This window comes from Rhynchophorus ferrugineus, unplaced genomic scaffold (assembly GCF_030347505.1).
Source record: "Rhynchophorus ferrugineus isolate W39M unplaced genomic scaffold, kcgeb_rfMv2 rfM2, whole genome shotgun sequence".
NCBI lineage: Eukaryota > Metazoa > Arthropoda > Insecta > Coleoptera > Curculionidae > Rhynchophorus > Rhynchophorus ferrugineus.
Genome location: NW_027472581.1, coordinates 17,504,475 through 17,532,260, shown reverse-complemented (window position 1 = coordinate 17,532,260; position 27,786 = coordinate 17,504,475). Strand labels below are relative to the sequence as shown.

The 27,786-nt window shown below is 30.6% G+C and overlaps 1 protein-coding gene and 1 long non-coding RNA gene across 2 annotated transcripts in view; one reads left to right on the top strand and one right to left on the bottom strand.

Moving 5' to 3' along the window:
• Positions 1 to 1,547: 1,547 nt before the first annotated feature.
• LOC143190012 (uncharacterized) overlaps positions 1,548 to 27,786 on the top strand; it is a 302,059-nt gene continuing 275,820 nt past the window's right edge. The window contains exon 1 of the mRNA XM_076394062.1: positions 1,548 to 1,714. Within this exon, the coding sequence (XP_076250177.1) occupies positions 1,582 to 1,714 (133 nt within the window). The 5' untranslated portion in view covers positions 1,548 to 1,581. The remainder of the gene's footprint in view (positions 1,715 to 27,786) is intronic.
• On the bottom strand, positions 23,201 to 23,561 carry LOC143190933 (uncharacterized). Its single transcript, XR_013004352.1, has 2 exons — positions 23,508 to 23,561; positions 23,201 to 23,444 (listed from the first exon to the last, which is right to left on the bottom strand). It is a non-coding gene; the product is annotated as an uncharacterized LOC143190933 (long non-coding RNA).

Below are 27,786 nucleotides of genomic sequence, written 5' to 3'. Positions count from 1 at the left end.
GCTACATATTGATGACGCGCGTCACTACTGTTTCGAATAGACTATACCTATTTTTATCCCTGTCTAGTTAAATAATAAACGAAGTTTTGTTTAAAATACGAGTATTTCCTTTCTACCTACGGTAAATGACATGATTTTATTTATATTTACAAATAAGTAATAACATGGTCTTTTGAATTAGAGATTCAATCCTATCAATCCCAACTTTATGCGCCAGCCGTCTTAAAATAACTTTATGTGACTCAAACAGCGTTGCGGACCTGTGTATTTGTTGCATACAAACAAGAGTCATATTTCAATAAGTATATTTCAATAATATAATATAAATAGAAAAAAATATGTATTATATATTATGTAAATATGTTGATACCCATGTTAAAATGTTCTGGTATATCTGCTATCTGTTATTTTAAGATTATATATTATATCTAAGTTATTTAACTTTTCGTCCACTATAACATAAAAAATAAAATATGAAGATTCATTAAGGAAAAGTGAAAATAATAAAATATGCAATTATTAATAAATATACAAACATTACAATAACAAACCAAAGTTATAGTTCTTGTGAAATATTCGTATACCGGAAGAGTATAATGTATATTCAGGAATTCAATAATTAGCCTAAAATCTCATTTGAAACTCAAGTTCAAATATAACTAAGTTTACTGTCTATTATTTTAAGTTTACACATTACGAGATATTTAACCATTTATAAATCTATTTAAATGTAAAAGAAATAAGAGAATATAAAACGTGTAAGATCAATATAACCTACTTATGATTATATAGAAATACGAGTACCATTTATCTTTAAAATTGCTCAACAATATATTTCGCGCGGCACTAAAAAAACATTTTCATTGGTACCTCATCGAATTTCTTCGATATGCAAAACTTGAATGTTTCTTGTTCAATTTTAATGCTGTGGATTGACTATATGACCGATTTGAGTCGTATTTATCTGTAATTTCACTTTTGCATGGTCAACTTTAACTAAAATATGAAGAATTCGGTGTAAAATTGAACCTAATTTTCAAAATTGAAATTAAAATAGATTAGCACCTGAATGGAATACAAGTACAAGAACAAATAAACTATAAACGACAAAATTCTTAACCTTACAACCGAGCTCCCATCAAACCAGGATTACATCCAAGATGGTTACTGTTGTTCTTTGGATTCTACCTATGTCAAAATCAGGCGGGAACTACCGAGGTTTACTGAATACCGGTTAAGATTCTCCAGAAAACCTTGCATGCATGACTATTGCGAACCGAATACATTTAATAATGAAATTAAGCTTATTTCAAATCAAAATGAAAACCAAGCGTTCGATAAATTTCGCACTCTAACTTATCTCCAACTTTAAGGTTCGGTTTATCTATTTAGAGTTAAACCTTCAGCATTCGTTAATTGTAGCGAAGAGCGTCCCGATAACCCGAGATCTAACGTCGGGAGGCTCTGCCGCAATTTAAATCAAGAAAATCAGTTTAAGCCCGCCGGAGTGAGATAGTAACAGGAGTTTAAATTGTTTCAGGATTGGGCATGGATAAGTTCTGAGAGATAATCTACGCCAAGATGTGGAAGCAGCTTTGTCTATCGCTGGCCGTGACGCTGCTCGTGCAAATCCAGCCGACGGTGGCGGGTCGGAGGGCTTGCGGAGGCACCTTCACAGCCGCTCGAGGAATCCTCACCACTCCCAACTTTCCAGGTAATATTAGGTTACTACGGCGATCGTCACGCTGCGGCGGGTCTCATTGACGAGCGCTAATTAATTAACGTTAGCGACTGTATAATTGGATTGGCACTCGGGCTTCGGTTCGAATTGAGCGCTTAATACCCCGAAACGTTTGATAATTTCTTAACCGATATTGATCGCGTCTTGCCGCCGACCGCTTTGTCTCTCTATGTCGATCTTGTCTAACGAACGACGACTGAATAGCTAATTGAGTTGAACTATCGCGTATAAACAATTTAAGGAAAGTTTCTCCATGGTTTAACAACCGCAGCAAGTTCCGTTAAATTCATTTTTTTTTAGATTCTATTAAAGATTTTGTCAACTCTTAATTTTTTTATGAATTACATATTACATTAGATACGTTTCATAGAATCTTAATTTATAAATTCATTTATCACTACTGTTCTATTGCATTTGTACCAATACACAAGCAAGACGAGTACGGGATAAATACATCGATATAGTCTATCCAAAGTAGTTTCGTACATACGTCATCTAGATTTGTGATGTCAAAACATCGTAAAATTTTCATATCAACTGTGAGTTTCAGTTCAGTTTGGATTTGACATACAACAAAATTCTAATCTTAATAAAATAATTAAACAAAAATACAATATTATCAAATATAATTTATTTTAAGTATAGTAGTTAATCTAATGTATATATATATATATATATATATATATATATATATATATATATATATATATATATATACATAGGTAGGTTAGGTGAGTTGGTTATATTTACATTGAACTCTTTTCCTTTAGGCGCGTTTGTAGTTGTATCCACTGGTGTAATATATTTTACTTTCATTATAGAGCATATTTACCTTTTATTCTTAGTTCTTATTTCCTTCGGTACATTTTTTCCTTGTAAAATAATTTTTAAACCACTGTATTTCACTTTAGTTTGTTCTGTTACTACCTGTAAACATATTTCTTGATAAAACTAGATTTAATCATTCTCCCTTATGAATTTGTCATATCTGCAGTTACTATTCTTTCTCTCTTCGGACACTTTGCTCATTTTATTGAAGTTTCTCCTGTATTTGAACAACCTGAGCAAGTTCCATTAACTAATGTGTATGTCCTCTGTTTTTCATCTAACATTATGTTTACAATTTAACTTACAATCAAGATGAAAGTCGAGCTCTTTAGATGATTCTGCTTTAGGAATAGGCCTTCCGTCGAGTAAAATAATGAGGTTTTTTTTTGTTCTATCACAAGGCCAAATTGAACAGATGTGAAACTATTAAGCTGTATTTTCCAATTTCTATTCGTAGAACTTTTAGACTGACACTGACGTTTATTGAAAATGAACCTTTGTTTGAGACTTAAAATCACTTTAGCAGTTGGCAATAGTTATTTGGTAACAATTTGTTGATGTTATAGATTGGTCTCAAACGGTGTTAATAAGACCGAAATAGTTTTCCAGGTGATATTAATCGTGAACCCTAAGCTTTAGTTGGTTTCGTTATTGGAGAGAACTTTTACGAGAAAAACAAAAAACCCTGGGTCTAACTTTAATTAGCACAACTATTGTTTCTGTTAAATACACTGCTTTATCAAATATTTTGTTCCTTTTGTGTCTGTCTGTAATTAGCATGTTTTTTCATTCTTGTGGTGCCTCAAGTCCAGAATTACATTCCAGAACGAAACATTAGCATTTTTACTTACAAAAAAAGCTACAAATTAAGTTCAATCAATACAATTTAGCTCTACTTTATTCGTGTTTCTAGTTAAGATAGCTTTTGGAGTTAATTATATCGACTATATAACTTAGCAGCTTTATCAAATTAAATCAAGTAGGTTATGCTGTATAAAATATATAAAATTATACTACGAATTAGTCTCGCTAAAACTCGAGAACGGCTGGGCCGATTTGGATAAGCTTGGTCTCGAATTATTTGTGGAAGTCTAGGGAAGGTTTAAAAGGTAAATAAATATGATAATGCTCGAAATTAAATAAAAACAACAATTTTGTTTTTTCTTTGATATCGACGAATAACGTCAATGAGGCAACAATCATAAAGGGAGAATACAAAGGAGAGGATGTCTTGATCCTGCGTATACCGATGACTCCAACGGATTTACCATTCGATTTTAAACGTTTACAAGTTCTAGTACATCTGACCTTTGCGATAACCATGAATAAATCTCAAGGCCAGTCGTTGGAAGTTTGCGGAATCAACTTGGAATACGTCGAATGTTCGCACGTCGGAAAACCGCCATCTTTGTTTATTTACGCACCACAAAACAAAACAAAAAATATAGTTTATTAGGAAGCTTTAAATTGATTAACAATTTGTAATATAACTATGCGTGCCTGTAAATATCTAATTGAAACCTTATAAATAGCCAGTATTTCAGGAAAACTCTGTTTTTCAAATATGAAACATCATGTGTAATTAATCGAAAATAATAATAAAAATTCATTCATACCGATAATTTTATTATTAAATACGGATTATTAGGTCTTTTATTTATCGATTGAGGCAGTACGAAGTCTGCCGGGTCAGCTAGTAGTAAATAGTAATTACAGCAAGTGCCCGAAAAATGTGCCCCCACATTGTAATAATATTTCACAACTATTACCTATATGGCAGATGTTTTATAGCTGGATATTTCGTTTTAGTAAGAGTATCAATATTTCTTCTACTGAAATCTTTATTTTTCAGTTTCCTTCAATTCCTCATTCTCAAATTTTGATTGGCTTTACAACAAAAATCTTTTTGTAGCGCAGTCATATTTACCTTTAAAATGTTGACTTTGTTTTAACATTTTAACATATTTTGGATTTATGTGGATATATATGTATATATACAGCAAACTTAATAGAAGTGGAAGAAGAAGTCATTTTTAATACCGAGTTTAATCGAATGCGTTACATTAATATTTGAGCTGACAAAAAAAGTTCTAGTTAAGGTTTCCTGATTTAAATATAGATCAGTTTTTCAGGCGGACTATAATAATGATATCTGGTTATATATACGTTATTACTTATTACCCAGTATTCATTAATAATAACCATTTTACCATAGAGTAATAGAGAGACAACCCAACAGGTATCATATTATTGATAATATGACTGATGATAAGCGAATAATGATTAAATTCTTAAAATGTATATTTTCAAAGAGATATCTGTTGAGATTACTGTGATGTTTTTGATATGAAAGGACATCTAGAAATAAAATAAAGGAGATCTAAAAAAATCATATATTATAGTAAAACAATCTTGATGATGTTGCTAAGCGGGGCACGAGATTATTGCCCTAGCTCTATAAACTTAATATCATCTTAGTCATCACCAAAGTTAAACATAAATGATTGTAAATTAAGGTACAATTTTAATTTCGTTTTTAACGTAATTACTGAGCAACGTATATTTTTCCATATGTACTTAAATTTTCTTAGTTAAGTAGCTTTAGGACACAACACAATACACACTTTTAAATAAACTAAAAAATTGACACTACTTTAACAGGCATATTTTTAATGAGAATTGCAATTTGATAGTGTACAAATTTTGATTGACTTTGCGATAAAAATAAAATCTAAAAAATAAATGTGCGATGGCACCAAGTAATATCAAGGGCCTAATCGAATAATAGTGCTTTGTAATAACATGAAGCTATGCAACCAAGCAACAAGGACAAACAAGACAATATCTCGTAGAAAATTAAAAAAATATGGACCCTATACTGATAAACATAAGTCGCCAAAAATAGCTTTTTATATCGATGGTTAAAATTTTTCTTTTTAAACTCATTATACCAAGCGACAATAACACATTTCTCCAATATAAAATTACCTTGAGGCCTATCAAGCGATGGGTAACCGATTCTTGTAAAAATGTAGCTGCAGGCAGTGGCTTATTGCTTCGAAACATATTGTCATGGTGCAGAATACAATCAATATTGGAAATTCTATATTATGAAAAAGTTGGCTCACTTAAATTTATAAATAACTAAAATGTTAAAAAATATTTTGAGTTATAGATATCTGAATACAATTCGGTAACTGATAAGAAATATTAAGACAAGGTAATAAAAATATAATATTAGAACCTTAAATAATATTATCAGTATATAGACAACGAATTTTGAGCTTGTTTTTTAAATAATTAGATTAGTCTTTCTTCAATAAACCGTGCCCTGTATCACATTTATATTACACAACCTGTAACATAAATACTCCAAGAATCTACTTCCTTAAAAGATAAAACTATGTTCCGAAGGAACATAAAAAGTTTATTTTCTTTTGAAGTTTCGTCAAAATATTAATATTCCTGAAACAAAAACAAAGTAGTATAAAGTATTTTGCTTCGAAATATTTATTTTAAATAAAATATTCTCGGATACGGAATCTCATAGTACTCTTCCTCCAATAACTTTTATTTCGCACTAAAATTATAAATAGTCAAAACAAATATATATATATATATATATATATATATATATATATATATATATATATTAATTCAAACCATAAATTAAATATCTATAGATATTAAAATATGTGGAATTTTGTTGCTCTGAAACGCAATATTACTATATTTTATGTTTTAGCATAATTTTAACAAAGTAAAACATTTTTGGTATACGTATATTTGTGCCAAACAAAATGTTTTAATATATGCTAAAATGTTATTTCCCCATAATTCATAAAACACGTAACAACGTACTTGTTTATAATAAAACAGAATAAATTCATATGAATATGATATAAAATATAAATAATAACTTTGTTGACTTATTATTGTATATTCTCATTTTTTTGTGTTTAAAAATGTATTCTATATTTTTCAACAAAACAACCAACATTCAGAAAAAATCCACCACAGCATTAACAGTATTAATTAATTTTTAATTATAATAAATATATTGTTTCATAATGTTAAAACAACATTAATTGCAAGCTTCTCAAAAAATACTTATTCACTTGAAAACTATACAAAGACTGACAATGACATACATATTCCCTCAGATATTTGTTGTCAATTTTACAGACAATCTGACAATTACTTATCTGTTCAAGCAAGTGAAATAATATCTGAACATTAAGAAAAAATAATAGCACAAAAGATGCTAACTAGCACTAAAAGCACTAAAGTATTATTCATTCCTCCAAGACTGAGTAGGTACCTTGATTATATTAACCAACTTTTACTAATTAAGCTGTATCTGATCGACTGTGCTAAGGGATACAGGACACATGCTCCACCAAGCGACGTGTGCGCAGTGAAGGGTGTATTTTGTGTGTATGCTGAGTAGAAGCCGTTATTCAAACCCAAGAGAAAGCCACGGAAATATATTTAGAATGGCTTCAAGATCACGAGTACAAATCGAAAACAGAGAAAGTGGTTTGACATAAAATCCAGCAAGTATACATTTAGCATTCTTATTTTAGGTACAAATAACTTCTCCAAAAGCAAAACTACTTTCACAACTTTGTCAAAAACATGGCGGATGATGATAAATAGATCCAACTAGCATAATCCAAAATGCAGAATTAAGAAGATGATAAACCCGTTTTAGGTATGTTATGGCTCAGTTAATAATGAAATAAAATAGGTGGTTATATTAGGTGACCCTTATTTATTAGAGCTATATAAAATGTGAAAAATATAAAGAGAAGTTTTACCTGAAGAGGCGATTGGGCAGTCGATGGTGGTACGTCTGAAGTGAACGATAGTAGGTGACTTAATGATCTAAAGTGCCCTTCAATAATATCTCGGATCCACATCTCGGGCTTGTTAGATCTTCGTTATCATTTACAGTTGCTAGTTTTGTATGCCGTTATTGAATGATGCAAAATTCGACATCCCTCAAGGTCGCTGCACCGTCAATTTTTCAAAATGAACAAATCGAATATGCATAGCTAAGCATCTAATAAGTTATTTATTATAAACTACCCCAATCTAACAAAACTATTACTGGGGAGCGTTTCGAACTACAATTGATGTATTTATCAAGTCCCCCAATATGCCGAAGATGATTTCTCAACAGTGAATTTGAAGAATTCAACTTGAAATCACATTATTGATAACTTTGGGGAGCCATAGAATGACAAAGATATAATGATGCATAGAAAGTGATGGTACAGGTAATAGTTGAATACATTGAGTGAGAAACTTAAACAGAAACAATCATATACAGTCATATTGCTGCATAACCCTTTTTAACTTCGGGTGGACAGTTTTCCTCCAAGTAACATAATCTCAAACTTCATCCTATCTAGCTCCCCACAGCATACGTTAGTGGATAACTAACAGTGGAAAGCGAGAGATCCCTTAGAAAGCGCAAAGTGATGGCACCTCAGATGTCAACAGAAAAAAATGTCCTTCATGTCAATGAATATCTTTCCAAACATAACGCCAATATTTAATGATATAACGATTCCAATAATTGAGTAAAAAAAAACTGCCGGTTTGGTTGGTAGTTGAAAATTTATTTTTGTGATTATCTTTAGTCAAGAGCGCAGAATACGATAGTTAATAAAAATCTTTTAAAAAAATAATTTAAATTTGAATTTTTTCCTCAATGGTTGACTTAATCTCATCAATGGTATGTTGTTGTGTTAAGCAATTTCTAAATTTTTATGTAAACAGCTTATATATACTTCTATCATAAGAAATATTGTGTAGAACTTTGTATCGACTCATACAAAATATCACTTCTTACGATAGCGTGTTTAAAAGAGACGAGTTGTTAGTGTTGTTCTTATTATTATTAATACAGTTCGTGTTGACCTAGTTTAAACCTGGACGGCTTAGAACTGATATTATCCGGAAGAACTCCCACAAAACTTTATAGAAGACATAAAAAATAAAATATAAATTGAAGAATAAAATGTATATAAAACACTCTCTGTTTAAATCAAGTAATATTACAACAAAGAAAACCGCCTTTCTGTTAAACAATTTCGGACGGAGTCGCTTTTTTTGACCGGACGAAACCGAATATTGGCAATAAAAAGCAACCAAAACCGTAAACTGCCTGGAAACGTTATGTGGCTAGATTGAATTGGCTCTTAAATCCATTTCGGGTCTCGAACCCATTTACGTACTCTGCTTCAAAATGATCCAGTAAAATTTGCATTGGAAAACTAACGGGAATGCGATTCGTATTATTTAGAATAATTAGATTTCGTTCCCGTGAAGGAGACCTCTACTCGGAGCTCTCGGTCGGGATCTTTTCCGTAGAGGAAAAATTTACTGGTATGTGTACGTACACTTTGCTGATTGCTATTGTTGCAAAGCTTCGATAAAATTTAAAATATACTTATGTTAAACATGATGTTAAACATGTAGATAATTTTTCTCATAGAGTAGTAGGTAGAGTGTTATGACTGTGATGTTAACTTAATATAAACAATTTCAGAATTTTTTTTGAGTGGTCTAAGCAAGAATGTGCTGAAAACACTATATCGCTGCATTTTATATTAATGAAATATTAATAATATGTAATATTTTATTAGGAAGACATATCTTAGTTGAGGATTTCATACTCATCACCTGACTAACATGTGAGGTCACATTCTACTGACCAATTAAATTTGAACTAAAACTCAAATGTAATTTTTCATATAAAATTATTAAAATAAAATTTATACATCAATACAAATATTATAAAATACTAGCTGACCTGGCCAACACTGTTTGGCCATATAAATAATTTCTAAAGAATTTTTAGTGTAGAAAAAAAACTAACTTATTGGAACTGTGTAAGGATGTGGTATATGAGTGAGAGCCAATACATGGAGCGCTGTGTACGATGAGGGAACATAAAAATAATAAAACACCAAACATTATTTTTTTAAATTTATTATAATTTATTTTAAGTAATAGTTATTTATATCATTAATTCATTACATAATATTATTCTCTTAATGCTACAGCGTGAACAATATTTTTTGTTAACCCGACTTTAGCTAATAAAAATAAACTTGATGGTTTACCCCCTCGAGAGCAGGCAACATATAATTGTCCGTGTGGAAACCATGGTGTGCACAAATCTAAGCCACAAACAGACAGTGTTTGGCCTTGAGATTTATTAATAGTCATTGCAAATGCCAATCTAATCGGAAATTGAATACGCTGAAATTGGTGTAATTGGGTATAATAGGTATTCGATTAATATACATATAAATATTAGATAGTTTCACGTATAGTTATTTTTTAAAAAATCCGAAATCTAACAAAAAAAATCTTACTTTCACCGAATTCGTTTTTCACTATTACCAACAATATTTTCGTTATAAATAAGAAAGAATTATTTTTGATTTTATAATAAACGTATAAAGATAATTTATACGTATAACCCTATAGCCGTTGTTTGCAGAAACTCGTGACACGTCTTGAGTATTTTAGAGGTTATGTAAATCACTTAATTAACTGACTGTGCGAATTACAGTTACTAATAATAAATTATATTCAATAATATTAGTTATTAATTAATAAATAATAAAGTTACTTGAGAATATATTTGATATTAGAGTTACACTAAGAGAGCAAAAATGTTTAACTACTACGCTTAACGCATAAACACTAATAATTGCCGAAAACTGTACAGAGAGTGGCTTATTGTTTGAAAGAAATAGGAGACCATCTTCGTTGTCATCTCTACTCCTTGCTGTTTACTGGGTAAGAAGTGACACCGGTAGACATATGGAGAGGCATAACTTACCAAGTGATAATAAATAATTGATGTTATCGTGCGGGATAAAAAATGATAAAATTATTAAAATGGCTATTAAAAAGCAGGGGTTGGTGATAGAAAAGTGAAAATTTAGGGTTGTATGTATATTTTAATGCCACATAATAAAATTGTTTTAAAAATATGTATCCAAAAAATTTAAAAAATTGTTTTGGGGTGGACACCCCTTATCACTTAGGGGTTTGAAAAAATAGAAAGTAGCCGATTCAGAGGATTATGAAAACGAACATTGCGACATGATAATTTTATATATAAGATTAAGTGCTAAAATATAAATATATATAAAGTATATAAATAAAAAATAACTAAATGTAAACATAAAAAGCTGCAACCTAATTGAGAACACAACATATCTCCTTGGAAATATAATCAAAATTGTCTACAGTACTTTTTGCCTGTTTCATTTTTCTTGCATACGGTAATATTTTATTAATTTGTTCATCACAAAAATATATAATATATATTATTTATAATTACTTTTACATTGTTCTACGTTCAATTAAAACGTTTAAATTGTATGATATAATTTATAATTGAGAAAAGAAAAAATTCCAAAAAGTAATATTTGAAGAACAGCAACAAAAAATTACAATGTATGATATATTCCAAATTACTGCTGTGCTCTTATTATGGTAAAATAGGGGAGTTAAAGAGTTATTTTAAAGATCTATGAACAATGTAATGAAACAATCATGAGATATTGCATTGTCGGTAAAATCAGTCTCAAGTTGTTGTTCCAATAATTGTATTATTTTAATTTGTATAAATGTATTTTTAAAAACAGGCTTGTTTGAATGAAGAAGATTGAAGAATTAATTTGTCTGACTGCATGCGTAGAGCCAAAAATACCTCTTATCTTATTTAATTAAATGAATTCCTTCAAAATAATAAATAAATTCACAATGAATAAATAACTTTTCCTTGATGACACTTTACAAACATCTCTTTAAAGGGCTTTGTACTAAATTTAATTTTTTTTACTCTTTGTGATTCCACAATCTGCCCTATAGGCAATAAGTATTTCTTATGTCTATATTATATTTACATGGCATGCAAAAAATTACTTCATTAAGCGATCTTCTATATAAAATATTATCTTAATTAATTAGTCTTATTCTAAAGCTTATTCTAAAGTTTATATATGTCCTGTAAACAGATCAGGTGATGTTAAATGTTTTAGTCTATGCACTTCACTATCACGTCGCATATTTAGCTGATTAGCGAGTACGTTGGGATGCACTGACACTCTTTCGAAGTACTTCACACAAACATGTTGAATTACACTCGTGATAGGTTCTAGAGGAATATCGCGTTGTATCACTTTATTTGAAATATAGGACGGAGCATTAACAATGGCACGCAACATTTTATTTTGGAACCGTTGAATGATGAATATATTAGATTTGCTAGCGATACCCCATATAGGCTTGAGTATAGACTCATAGAGCAACACCTTGTTATCTAATGATAACCTGGATTTGCGCCCCATGAGCCAATACATTTGATATAATTTCAGACGAAGTTGTTTTCGTTTATAGAGTACTAGCGACCCGCCCCGGCTTCGCATGGGTGCAATGCTGATACTAAATTAAATACACTACAGAAAAAATATGAACGTTGTATATAAAAACATAGCGGCCCGCTCCGACTTTGCACGGGCATAAAATATATATGCCTATGTCACTCAATGAAAACATGATTAAAATCGATCCAGTATTTTTGGTTCATTCATTACTGCCCTTGGCCTGCACGCATTAAATTTGGAGTAAAACAATTCCTCTTCCCCTACACTTACTATGAAGATTTCCTGCTATCTTTGGAATATCTAAATTCATACAATTTTTATTACATTACACATTTTTAAATGCAAATTTTAAATTTGTAATATCTCAGAAAATATTTGTTTAATTTACATGCTGTAAGGAACCATATTGATCTATATTAATTGCACACTGTATTTAAGGTACTTAATTCGATAAGGATTAATGCCGTATTGCTTAAAATAGCTTCGTAAATAAGCCATTTTCTCACGTAAAAAGTAAACAATAAAAATGGTTAATGTGGGTTATCCCTAAAAGATAAACATATACCATCGCGGACTTTTTTGTAGACCTTTTTATGGTGTACAATACTGTAGTACATTAATTTGATCTAACTCGTAGGGTTAGGCAGCGTTTTTGCTAATTGCTAAATAAGCCTAAAAATAGGTTAATTTACGACATCACGTTAGAAACCTCTAAAATTAGCAGTGTTGCCTTAGTATATTATGCATGTATTATACATATAAACCTTCCTCTTGAATCACTCTATCTATTGAAAAAAACCGCATCAAAATCCGTTCCGTAGTTTTAAAGATTTAAGCGCACATAGGGATATAGGGACAGAAAAGGCGACTTTGTTTTATACTATGTAGTGATGTGCTTCTTCCAGATTAGGTGTCGATCTAAGTACAAACCAAGATATTAACTTGCTGTGCTTGGGGGAGTTGACGATGATTAATATTCACTGGTGGGCATGTTCTTCTACGCAGGGTAAACGTTACATGGGTGGATTTTATTTCACTGACTTTAATGCGCCATGTCTTCAACCATAATTGTATTGGATCCAGGTTTGTAATGGGATATTGATGCTGTGACCGGATCTTCATGGAATGCCAATATTGCTGTGTCGTATGCGTATGTTGCCACAGTAATTATTTTTGTGGTGGGAAGATCGGCCGCACTAAAATTTTATGTAATGTAATTTTACCATTGTCCCCATTTAGACACACGCTCTATGTAAATAATTATATACGTACCAATAATAAATACAATACTATATCACATACACATCCTTATTACAGCTAATATGGACTGTTTCTTCCAAGGAATACAACACTTTTGAGTCTCAAGACAAATTATAATCAAATAATAATGTTTATAATTAAGTCACAAAAATGCTGAACATTCTCTATACTAGGCACAAAAAAATTATGTCTAGAGTTATTATTATACTAGAATGTTAAAATAACATGCTGAATAAAATATTATAATAAGCACATTGGGAGATGTATATAGAAAAAAATTACTAGTCAATCAAAAAATAGTAGTAGAATTTTGACCCTGTAGTGATACAACAACTACATGCCTAAATATGTAGGTAAACATAATTTTATATAAAAATTCTGAATTTAATGAGATTTAGTCTAAATTTTAAATAGACAAACTGGTATCAGTCTCAAAAATATGTTTGACTTAATATCTTTGTAACTAGAATGGATGAGAAATAAGTTTAAAACAATTCTTGAGAACAGTTTATTGAATGGCTTGTTATTTTTACACGTTTATGTGTTTGATACATTTTTTTGTATTTATTAATGTTGTTATATTAATGTTTTCGATATATCATGAACTAAATAAAATGAAACTAATATGAGATTGTCTGTTTCAAACTTTTTTTGATTGCCACTGTTATTTTTAAACTTTTATATATTCCGAACAATAATATATTGGAAACTAATATTCTGACAATCATTGTTGAACTCAATTTTTTAGGTTGTTTGAGACTATTACATATTTGTGATTTTTTTTTGTTTTGGTTTTTGTGCTGCTAAGGTAATACAACCGATTATTTTCGTATATGTGTTGATCAGCAAAATAATTTTTACAGTAGGAATTATTTTCACTCTTAAGCATTTTAAGTTCAATTATAAAAGCGTTTGAATTATTTATCATTTCAGAACGGGCAAAATGGGCTCAAATTCCACCGAAATTTGTAAAGAATCTCTGTTGTTCTCAGGGAAACAAAGAAAGAAACACATTTATTATTTATTTCCAGCGGGCGCTGAAATTAACTTTTGATGCAGCGAGTTTTAAAGCTTTTCACTTCATTATTTTGTATTTGGTTCGCCTCATTGTAATGTAGGGTACGCTATATTTATTTTACTATTTATTTCATTTATATTTTATAAATAATTTTAGGTATATTTTAAGGAAATAATTAAACCAAAATAAATATGTAATAAAATAAACATTATTCATCTAAATGTGACGCACCATGTTATTGAAAGAATAGAGTTGTTGACTTTAAAGTAATGGTTAACGTTTAGTGGTACTAAAACTGCATCTTCGACTCACAAAATGTTGAATCTCTCTAGCAGGATTTACCGTTGGTGCGCGCGAGAAATAAATCTATTGCAATTGTTACAGTTTTGTGAAATTTATTGCTATTTTGTTTCCTGTTTAAAACGTTTGGGAGTGCAAGTTTTTTTGCCAAATTTTGTAAAAATAATACGTCGTCTACTTCAAAATATTTTAATGTATATAATATAGGGATTGAATGCAGCCATATCTATAATTTTCATAAAAATCATAAAGGGCCATCTTCTAATTGAACAGGCCGTGCGGAGAAACGAGGGAAACGAAACTATATTCAATAAGTTGTTTAAAAATGGGTTTAGTAATATGTTTTATTTGGAAGAAAAAAGTATCCAAAAAAATTTTTAGAAAGTTATTCAAATAAAACCGTTATCTGTGGTACCTAAAATACCCCGCACGGTTAGGGAAAGGATAAAACTTATTGGTCATACAATAGACGCATCTACTATTTGCGCGAACAAACACTCATTTTTATAAATAGATTTATCTTATGAAAGTGAAAAATATGAAAGGGTTTGTAACTTATTAGCTCGATAAACTATCATCTCTGAAATCATCAAAAAAAAAAACCTAACTATAAATACTTAAAAATTTACTTTAAAACTAAAAAAACTTGTACAGAATAATCTATTTAATTTTTATGATTAATTTCGTTTCAGTTGTTGACTATATAACAACTCTAAACTTTCTCTTATTATCTTACTTAGTTTTCAAAATTCTACATTGACGTTTGATGTGGTCAGGTGCATTCAGTGTTTAGAACTTTTTTCTTGAAGTAAAATGAGAATTATTACGTTATTATATATATTTCGAACATTCTACGAGATATCTATTGACGAAAATAAGAACTATTAATATAAATAATTTTCATACAGTGTATATTATTTTAAAATTCGGTATATTTGACAATCCATTTATTATTATCGATCCTTTTTACATGTGATAGAGAATTTTGAGAGTGATGGGAAAACAAAATATGTCCAGGAGAGTCATCTACAATATCATGCAATACTCATGACCATAAAGCCTTGCAGAGTATATGGTGAGATCAGCAAGATGTGTATTATTAGCTTTCGCTAGATGTAGCATGATTTGGTTAGCGAATCATTTGGTTTTCGAAGTTTTTTTTTATAACATCTTTATTAGATACGCTTAGTACAATCTTAATTTACAATTAATTTATTACTACTTTTCCTATCTACTTGGATTAATTAACAAGCAAGACTAGTGCGAGAAAATACATCAGTATGTATTCCTCAATCATAAAATTATAATTATTTATTAATTATTAACTTATAGCTATAGTTTACACTAAAAGTACACACTAAATTTTCACACAAGTTCGTATTGTTCGTTTCAATCTTCTGACATCCTGTCCAGCAGTTGTATTGCTTCCACGTTAGTATGATTTGGTAATCTTCTTTCGTGTTGCAAGGCGAAATCCTGCACAACTTCGCAAATCCATTTGATTTCCAGGTCATCGTGCAGTTCTTCATTGGTTACATGGCGATAGGCATTGGTAATCAATCGAAGAACCTTGTTTTAACAACGCTGTATGACTAACTGATTTGAATTTTTAGTGCAACCCCATATTTGCACCCCATAGGTCCAAATTAGCTTTATAATTGTATTATAGTTCAACCTCTTTGATTTTAGATCAAGTTGAGAGTATCTTCCGACTAACCAGTATAGTTTTTTTATTTTGGTTCTAATGTGTTTTGCTTTTTGTCTAACGTGATGCTTCCCATGGTTTTCGAAGTGCTGAAGAAATACGAAAATGAATCGATGATTGGATCGCTTCTAAACCAACTTAGTTCTTTCAACACAATATCGGCATTTGAAAATATTAATAAATATTCATTTATCAACCCATTATTCCCAATAAATACCTTTTTAAAATGAAAAAAAATACAGAATACATGCATGAACCTAATGAATTCTCGTAGAGAATAAATATACATCGAAGCTTCTTCTTGAATTACATTATGAAATGCTAAAATTCGTTCTACATGAAACACAATAATGCATTTGCAATAATAAATATTAAATATAATATCTTCTCGTCGTATAAAACCGTAATTTTATTTACCCCAATGGTTTATTTTGTATTACTTTAAATATACGAAATTACTGAAAGCCGTATATAATCCAGCGCGTATTCCAATATTAAGGCTACACTGCTGAAAGCACATGATAACATTTACGAGTATATATGTATATAAAATCCAGCTATCCAGCTTCCTAAATAATAAATTGTATCGAGCTCTGGCGCGCTTTCCTACAAGACATCCAGTTTCCATTTAGCTGTTTCTTATCTTTTTATGTTTATTTCTAAATTCTAGTTCTGTTAATTAATTTTGATCAGTTTAGAGTAGGTGTCACAGATAACGCTATATTACATTGGCAAATTGTGCTAATATTGAAAACAATATATTTTCTGAGAACTTAGAAAGCCCTTAAAGAGACACTAAAGTCATATTGGTGCGATCAATATTTTAAAAGTAGATAAATTTGGTTTGGTAAAAGTAGATAAATAAATTTGGTCCAGAAATTTGAGAGGAATTTTCAAAATTTAAGTGCAATTAAACCGGCATTTAAACAACATAATCTAAAAACCAAAATTTTAAACACGATTTTTTTCTAAACATAATAGCTCTAGTTTGCCTGAATCGATTTTCTTAAAATTTGGTGTAAGCCTTCTGTAAGCATCATATCTTATAAAGTAAAGCTACAATAAAAAAATAATAGAAATTTGGTTTGGCTAAATTTGTAATTTTAATATTTCTAAAAAATTCGAAAGTTAGAAAGGGGTAAAAATTTTAGTTCTGTATAAAACAGATTTAATGTACTCCAGACATTGTTTATTATTAAATTTTTCTTATTTTTTTAAGAATTTTTTTACATTGAGATTACTAGAAAGGTTACAACCGCTGACAAAGAGTTTATCATTTTCTTGGGACTCTCGCCGCGTCATCATTCTATAACTTTCTGGGTTGTTAATGTTTCACTTTTTTTATGTATTCTTTACATATTAATAAATATCTAGTACAGCACACAACTAACTGGCCGCTATTTAGTGAAAAATTAGATAGAACGATATCTTTAAACAGAAGTGACAGTGAAGTGCGTAGACTAAAAAAACTAACTAATTAATTAAAATAGTATTTTGTGCAGGAGATCACATAATGAAGTGATTTTCTACATGTCATGTATATATAATATAAACATAACAAATAATTATTATCCTCTGAGTAGATCGCTGAACAACTAACAGTACAAAAAATCTATTAAAATACAATTCGTAAGTTCGTAAGTAAGTTCGTACATTTAAACTAGAATACTCCCTTAATTCAAAAGTTATGGAATGTTTGTACGTTGAATATTTTCAATTGAGCATATTCAGATTCTGGTACATAGACTGTGGATCTAATACTCTCATAAAATCTCACACAGGAATTCCTATCAATCCAATTGATATGTTTAACAATGAATTAGTTGAAAGGAAATATTGCATACAACAGTTGTGAAGGAAAAGCGCTAGTTGTTCTACAACAAGACAAAACTCGGCCATGTGTTGAAATTGAACTACTCGTAAAAACTAACATGAAACCGCTAGACTAGAAAGTCCCACCCTATTATATATTCTTGAATTATATGATTTTTTTTTAATTAATATATTATTACTGGTCGTTGCCAACTAGCTTATAAGTTATCTTTATACTGACTTAAAACATTGGCACTTACTCAGTCTCTAGGAAAATAAAGTAAAATAAAAATCAGGAATATCCTTCAGTGATTTTACCATTTCTTACACTTTTTACACAACCATACAAAATTAAATAGTTGAGTTTTCTTGAAACTATACCCTGGTTTACTGTTAACCAAGAGATCCTGCACTTGTTCCGGCGTTAATATGTGAGTGGAGACGTTTTGCAAGTATTGTTGCGAATGTCTTAATTTCCTTACGAAAATATTTTAGCACGCTGTTTGATCGGCTTGAACTTTAGATCTACCACCATGCCCACAAAGTGAAATTGGCCTGACTTTTCAGCTTCAGAGTAAGTTAGTTATCCCAAATCGACCAACAAGGCGTTGAAGACCAACAAGCACCAGTTGAGAGACATAAGTAATTTTGTTCGTTGATTATCTCCAAGCTGTTAAATCAATAAGATCAGATTACTCTTGTAGTACTTTAAGCCAGTTGGACTTAAAAATTCGTAAAGAAAAATAAAAGCATTTTTCACCAAACGAAGATATTATATTAGGGATATTTTGTAGACCTGTTTGTTTAAAAAATTGCAGTGATACATAATTATATTGAAGTTGAGGAAAGTTGTTCTGAAATGTTCTAATTTTCAGACTAAATTTTGTTTCCTATAAATATCCGCGAACTGTTGAAAAGTAATTGAACAATCTATTTTACATAATCAAAGTTCTTAGCAGACAATAAATTCGTCGCATGATTATATAACCAACTTTAGTGAACACAACGTTGTTCTTAGTGGAAGATCAGTTATGCCTTAGCAACTTCAGCAACTAGATCGATTGGATGGATTTAATAGAACTTTATGCAAAATTTAGTTTGAAACTCTGTTTTATTATCTGCAGCTCTCTGCACAGGACATCAAACATGAATTTACTTATTAAGTTATTGACTTAACACCGCTTTATAATATATGACAAATTAGTTTAATACGGAATATAACACATACTAATTTATTATTTTATTAACTTAACTGAGTTATTGCATTATTTTTCAGTATTAACTAGAAGAAGCTGATATTTTATTATCTCAGTAGTACGTTTAGTTTGAACGGCATGCAGAAAGGAGTTTAAAATCTATATTTTTGAATTTCTTCTCTTTAAACTTCATGCTAATTCTATTTGCCGTCCATCTTCATAATCCAGTTTATGATTCGATTTAACAGTAGATAATAATCAAAACAAGTAAAAAATTGACCAATGTTTCTGCTTTTTGTACAAAACCATGAAGAAAACAAATATTTTGTGTTCACAACAAACACTTTATATTGCCTCCAATACTTCCTTCATACTGTAACTTCTCCTAAGTAATATATATGTTTTGCTTTAAAATACAGTTCCACCATATATGAAAAACTATTTGAAAAAAGGTTTCGATTAATTTTATTTATTTCAATATATTTATCAGCCAGAGTTGCCAAATTTGCAACTTTCTAACAATTAACTCCGTAGAACGACTAGTTGTATAGTTATATAAAGAGTCTGTAATGCGACAAGTTGTACAATCCATGCAGCTACTCAATTAGTAGTACAAGTTGTACAACCTAGATCGTTATTCAATTTGTAGTATGGCAAATTTTATAAACCGAGTGGTTATGCAATCTACAGTACAAGTCATACAAACTGTATTGCTATGCAATCTCAATCTTAATCTTTAATGTCATTAGAAAAGAACAACCTAAAAAAGTAGGATAAAAAAATGGAAGATATTGAAGTACAAGACTCATTGTGCGAAGATACCACATAGTTTAGCAGTTAATAAATCAATATTACCAATGTTTACATGCGTTGGAAAACCACAAGTATTGGCTGAAAATTTGGCTGAACCTTTTCAACAAAAAAGGATAGTTCTCTGTGTCACACTGGTGTCAAAAAGCTGATCTCCTCCGACAATCTAAAGGGCAAAAGTCATGGAAAAGTCATTCACATCGACACCGAAGCATATTCGTTGCCACAAGATATTGCTCTTATAGTGGTATAAGCAAGATGTGGTGTATTGCGAGCTGCTAAAACCTAATAAAACTGTTACTGCATACGTGTACCAACGACAATTGAATAAATTCAATGACGTGATTTCAAAAGAAAACAACAACAGCGGCTAGCAGAATTATAGGTAAACTGTTACAGCTCGAATGGAAATTGTTATTGTACCCAACATACTCACCAGATATAACTTGAGATCATTGATAAGCGCGATATGCATCGATGATAAACGAACCCATGTTGACAGACAGATGGGAAAAAGTTATAAAAAATGTGCCAATTTTCTCAAAAAAATAGTTTCTAAAGTCAGCAAATTATTATAAAATAATAGTAATTTATGATTATGAAATCATCATCATTAACATTAAGTCGTTTATCTTAAGACTAAACGTAGTAAGATATTAATGGAGTATTTAATTAAATATAATTTCCGGGTTATTAAAATGTACATTAATAATATAATGGGTCATTATTATACCCAAAAGCGGAAAAAACGACGAATTAAGCTCGTTGGAAAAGGGCAAAGAGTCCCGCGCGTTCTTTGTTGCCCAAAATATTGATTTTACATAACAAAAGTTTGTTTGGGAGTTTAATAGGCTAGCTTTTGAACCTTGATTATAAATTGCCTACGTAAAGAGACATTTAGCTTCGAGAGCTTACCGAAAAAACGGCCAAGTCGAACGCTTAAAAGGCAAATTTAAAGGGCATGTCTCGAAAAATACGCTTAATGCGTTTGCTCTCCGACCTATTTGTCTGGCTAGTAGATAATAGTAATAATCGTAAAATAGCAAAATATGTTTGACGTTTATTGTTTTTATTGCTGTGCTTGCTCTCAATTATTTTATTTTCCAGTCGGTGAAATGACTGTTTGTTTACCTCGCGTTTATATTTAACTAAATTTAACAGTATTCTAATAGCTTTTCCAGGGATGACAACTGATATATTGAGACAAGTTGGAGTTCACACGGGTATACTAAGGAAGAGACTGATACAAAATCTTCCCTCTACTGTACGGTCAAGTTTTGTTCGAATACTTTGTAATTCACAATAGTTTTGGACCTTTCTCCAGAGGGAAAACACTGCCAACTGCCGAACATGCTACGTGCAACTGCTAATAATATATCCAAAATAACAGTAAACTCATGTCATCTAAATTTATGACGTCAAACTGTCGCAGTGTTGTCGCATTTAACCTTGATTTTATTTTGTTTATTTGGACTTTGATATATAACAACATAAATTTTTTTAAATAAAATATAATGTATTTTAACATTATACCTAAAATGCATATGTTACAGAGCACAATAGTTTGTAGGTTAGAGTTGTTTTATTATATTTACCTTAAACCCTTTTCTAAACCACCTATGACCTAATACTCTATCTAACTGAGAATTATATATCCAAGTACTGTACTTTGCTTTTATTGGAGCATTTTCGGACAATTGAAGCATTTTCGGACACTGCCCCAGGAAAATCAGCCATCAAGGTTTGGTATTGGCTGTCAAGGTTATGGCGTATGTATTTTGGGATGCGCATGGAATAATTTTCATAGACTGCCTTGAAAAAGGAAGGACCATCAACAGCGACTGTTGCATAGTGTTATTGGGCTGTTTGAAGGACGAAATCGCCAAAAAACGGACGTATTTGAAGAACAAGAAAATGCTGCTTCACCAAGACAATACACCGTGTCACAAGTTAGTGAAAACGATGGCATAAATTTATCCATTTGCCGTATTCTCCAGATCTGGCCCCCAGCGACTACTTCCTGTTCTTAGATCTCAAAATAATGCTCGCTGGGAAGAAATTTCGCCAAATGAAGAAGTGATCACCGAAAGTGAGGCCTATTTTGAAACACAGCTGGAGTGTATCACAGTGTATCACCCTTGAAGGGAATTGTGTTGAATAAAAAAAACTGATTTTGCCAAATAAATATGTTTTACTATGATAGTCCAGGGACTTTTCAATAAACCTGTTAGTATTTATTCTATCCTCAATTATTTTAACCAAATTTTCATGTATATTCTGAACAATGAAACACACATCTAGACACATAAATCTTTCATACACTACAATACGATTTTCTACGATTATCCTAATATTAATTATATACTCGCCTTTGGTTGCTTTCGTTCTTATCACCCTGTCTTTGTAATTGTCAGCATTGAATCATAATTCCTAATCTAAAAATTGTTATTCAGTCACTATCACTTTCTAAGTCAATATCTACACTGTTGATTTCCTATATAAACCTTTTTCACAATTCTATCATATATAACTTTCAAGTCCACAATCGGAAGGTCCATATATCCAAACAGTTACCAGCCTATCCAGATATCTCGACTTGCATGTCTATTGTATTAATTCTTTACCACATTCCATAACAACTCGATATGATTGAATATGCAGTGATAGATGCAGATAGGCGTTACACACTGTGGCCATATTGTTGAACTAGCTGATTTACTGTATCTTTATTCAGGCGTATTTATAAAAAGGTAAATTACATTACATTTAATTTATATTTACAAAATAACAATTTAAAATACATCTCTCCATCTCTCTAACACAGTATTTTCAAAACCTAATTTATGTGATGGAATGGCTTCCATAATTTCAGCCTTTGCCCGTCCTCTACTTGAGATTTTTTCCACTGGTGTGCTATAGTGTGGTGCATTTTCCATAAAAATAACTGACGATTCTTCCTAGTTTTTGGCACCGAATTTTAAAACCAAAACAAAATGGTCCCTGCAATTCCTGTTTCTAACACAAAGAACAATATATCTACATGAATTACTAAAAAAAAATTATGATTAACAAAACCTAATCAAAGGTTATTCCAGCATTTACTTTTTACACTCGATACATGTTTGTTTTCTTCGTTCTTTTTATTAGCGTCTAACCAACGGTGGCTTAATGTTTCACTTTAAAATATCCATGTCTATGCAAATTTTCTTAGTTTTATTATATGATTTTAAAAATTGTATTCTTTTAAAATTATGGCTTGAAGTTCCGTTAGTACTCTTCGTGACTTATCTTTATACTATTTAGATTCTATATTTCCTAACGTTGTATGAAAGGATAACTTACATTATGGATATCTCTAGAGTAACATTAACAATAAAAAATTGTATTAAACTATGTTGATATTGAATAAACTACTTACTGTTATTATACATTTTATAAATGCAATCTTGTATAGAACTAACATCAATGTTATGAGATTATTTCTGTCCGGTGAATCCAAAATATATTATTTTTCTTTTTTTTAGAAATTTCCTCATTTAGAAAGTTCTAATTTTCAGTGCAGGTGCAACACAATTAAAATATATTCAATATAAACTCCAGTAAATTAATATTTAATAGTTATCAATACATGTCATGTCATTCCTGTTCGAAGTTATTGACAGAGACGTAATTTGTTTCTAATTAACTATTTATTGTCTTCGGCATAGTTAATCAGAGCAATAATGAGTAACGATTTGAAATGTGTAAATACAAGCCACAGGTTAGAGACAACGTTTGCCTATTTACAACCTCTAATTATTATTTCTAATATTTTAAAGAAACTTTCAGAAGCCTTTGTGCAATAACTGGACGACTTTCATAACTTAATTCGGTTACATGCTTGGATTTATCAGCCAGCATTTTGTCTCTTTTTAACTAAAGTAATATGGAAAGGAATATATTGTCTGACATTCAAATGAATTTACAAACTGCAATAGGTATTATATTAAACATTTTGATGACGTGGGTTCACTGTTATTTTAAATATGGTAGTGATAGTCATACGCTTAAAATCGAAAGGAAAGTTATTTAGAATATTCATATCGTTTGTTCGAGTATACGGTATGGAATAATATTTAACTAGTCAATCTTTTTAAGATGTCACTTTTTCATAAATTATATATTAGGATATTTCTTTTTCTCGTAAATGTTGCTTTGCTGTTCAAAATAATTCATTCAGTCGGTAATTGAATGAAAATATCGAGGAATGAAAACAATTTCAGCGGAAAAACCGCACTGAGTTTCCTCATTGTGCCTCAATTCATTGTATGAAATATATATATTCAAAGCAAGCAGCTCAGCTGTGGATTTTGCATCGAAACATTTTTCAATTTTCGGCTGTATTTTTTTAGTCTGCAATAGAACGAAACATTCAAATATTATTTCTGCTATACATTTGGATACATGATATTATTAAACTATCTATAAAATCCTTTATGAAATAATTAAAAACATTAAGTGGTAACTTTATTTGCTTATTCGTATTTATTTTATTAGATCCATGTATATGACTTAATTCATACTAGTCGGAACAGTCGATAGTTGTAAAATAGTCGAACTAGTCTATAGTCGAGAAAAATAATGAAATATATACAAAATGAAAATAGTTCTTAATATTTCAGATACAAAAATCATAAGAAGGAGATATATGAATTTCTTCAATATAAGAGAAGATAATTGTTTAAAAGTCACAGTGTATATTTAATTCTACATTATAGTGTTACTTTGAATTTATAAAAAAAGGAATGAAATAATGATCCCAAAAATGTTTCATCGTATTTTAATACTTGGAAAGTAACAGTGATATTAGTGACATTTCTATTTCATGCCAATGTGTCCTTACCGGTATTTTTGGTAATTTTCAACCGTGTATAAGCCGGAGTTGTACGTATTTCATTTCGTATACATTTTAAAAAGAAAAAAAAGACATAAACCGTGAATTATATTATGTTGCAAGGTTTAAGGCTCATTTTGAGTGATGTAAAATTATTCTTATTTTATAATGCTTCCCAAATAATTTTAATATCATATTTTAATATTCTTTGAACTTCTATTTGTATGTCTAATATAATAATCTTTATCAAGTATATAACTATGACACCCTTCCTAAATAAGGAAGTTATTTTATTTATCGTTAATATATGTTAATATATGTCAATTATATGTTATAGTTATAAGAATAAGTTATTGTTCCTTGAAATTTCAGTGAAACAAGTTTTAAAAATTGGAAAGGCCTGAAACTTAGAAAATTGAAAAAGTCACTCAAAAAGAGCATTACTTAATAGTTCTCAAGATAAAAAAAACATGGCCAAAATTATTTTACTATTTATCAATCAAAATTGTACTATTTTTACTCTATTTGATTAATAAATAATAATGAAAGATGAAGTTCCTATATGCGGGTATAATAATATACAATATAAATATTACCAACATAAAAACAACACACTTTCAATTTTATGGCTAGAACAGCCTATCCAGAACAATAAATACTGGTCAGTATAAAGACATCGAATAAATTAGTCACGAATGAAACCGGTCGATTCAAACAAGTAGTTAAAAAAAATAGTCAAACCTACTAAGATGGGTTTTCCTTGCGAAATGTTGTTTTGTTGATTATAAATGATCACAAGTATTATATTCCTACATCTATTTTGATTTATTTTTACTTTTTAAAGATATTTATTAAGAAAATTTGGTACAATATATATTAAACAAAATATTTTCCATCTTTTTAACCTTTTTCCATCAATTTAGCAACATGGCAATACCGAGTCGAAACGGCGATTTTAGTTTGTCAATGATTCAATCATCCATTCACCTAACTTAAATATTTCGAAGCCGGATGCCTGTCAAGCCATGCTGCAGCAATATGTAGTGGTATTAAAAAGGCAATATATCTAGTGAATACGCTGGGTTTGGCGGACTTCCCATTCGAACTTAGACAGTGTGCCCCCCAGCACTTCAGCTCTCAGCTATTGTAAAGTGTTGCAAGAAGATGACTTTGCGCTCAATTTGTTCATTTTACGTCTACATTATCTGCATTGAAAGTTTCATTCAGTTTTAGTAGTTTCTAATACACAACACATTACTTGATTCCATCATATGCGCAACAAGACCTATGGCCATGAATATTCCGCTTTTGTGTCAATCTGGATGGCTCTCTTGGACCAGTTCATAACTTTGGATACTTGAAACAGCATTTTCGGAAGATTTGTGAAGTAATTTTTTTTCTCTTGGGTCTTGCTATTCACTGTGTTTGAACATTTTTGATTCTTAAGAACTTTCTATGTAATTGACATCAAAATCGCCAATATTTACAAAAAGTGTGTGATGAACGATGCTTCGAAAGCAGATTTTTTCAAATCAGATAATAAAATTATGAAAGTGAAAATGTAATTAGCATTCAATTAATATAGAGAGCATTCTATGATTAGTTCTCTCTATACATTGAATAACTCACAACACTTACACTAAAATTGTTTAGATTATGCCGTTTAACAGTTATATTTTCAGCAATAGGTATGGCTGATCAATATATATTTGAATTTGATTTTACGGCACTCACAGGAGTCAAACAAAGGAATCCTCGCGCATTCTGGTACTACTCATTATATAACGGATATAGCGCGATTCTAACAAAGTGGAGATTGAAACCACAAATCGATTTTGGTAAAACAGGTCAATTAAAAAATCCTCGACCTGATACATATATGGCGCTACTAGAATTAAATCCATATGTTTTTTAGTTAACCTTAACCGTCAATAGATGCGTGTATAAATTTGACAGCTGCCGGATCATTAGTTTGTGAATTATAGCATTTTGAGTGAAGCAACTTTTGTTATTGTGAAAAAAATGGATATAAACGAATTTCGCGTGTTGATAAAATATTGCTTTTTGAAGGGAAAAAATACCAGTTGGAGCAAAAACTTGGCTTGATGCCGAGTTTCCGGACACTGTCCCAGGAAAATCAGCCATCAAGGATTGGTATGCTAAGTTTAGACGTGTGAAATGAGCACCGAAGACGGTGAACGCAGTAGACACCCAAAAGAGGTTGTTACCAACGAAAACATTAAAAAATCCACAAAATGATTTTGAATGACCGTAAATTGAAATTGAATGAAATAGAAGACACTCTAATAATATCAATTGAACGTGTACATCATATCATTCACGAATATTTGGGTATGAGAAAGCTCTGTGCAAAGTTAATGCCGCGCGAGCTCACTTTTAAACAAAAACAATGACGAGTTGCTGATTCAGAGCAGTGTTTGAAGATGATTAAGTGTAATAAACCCGAGTTTTTGCATCGATATGTGACAACGGATGAAAGATGACTTCATCATTTCACATCGAAGTCCAATCGACGGTCATCCAAATGGACTGCACACGATGAATCCGCTCCTAAGCCTGGGAAAACGCAACAATCGACTGGCAAGGCTATGGCGTCTATATTTTCCGATGCGCATGGAATAATTTTCATTGACTACCTTGAAAAAGGAAGGACCATCAACAGCGTCTATTACATAGCGTCATTTGACCGTTTGAAGGACGATATCGCCGAAAAGCGGCCTCATTTGAAAAAAAAGAAAGTACTGATTCACCAAGACAATTCACCGTGTCCCAAGTCAGTGAAAACGATGGCAAAAATCATCCA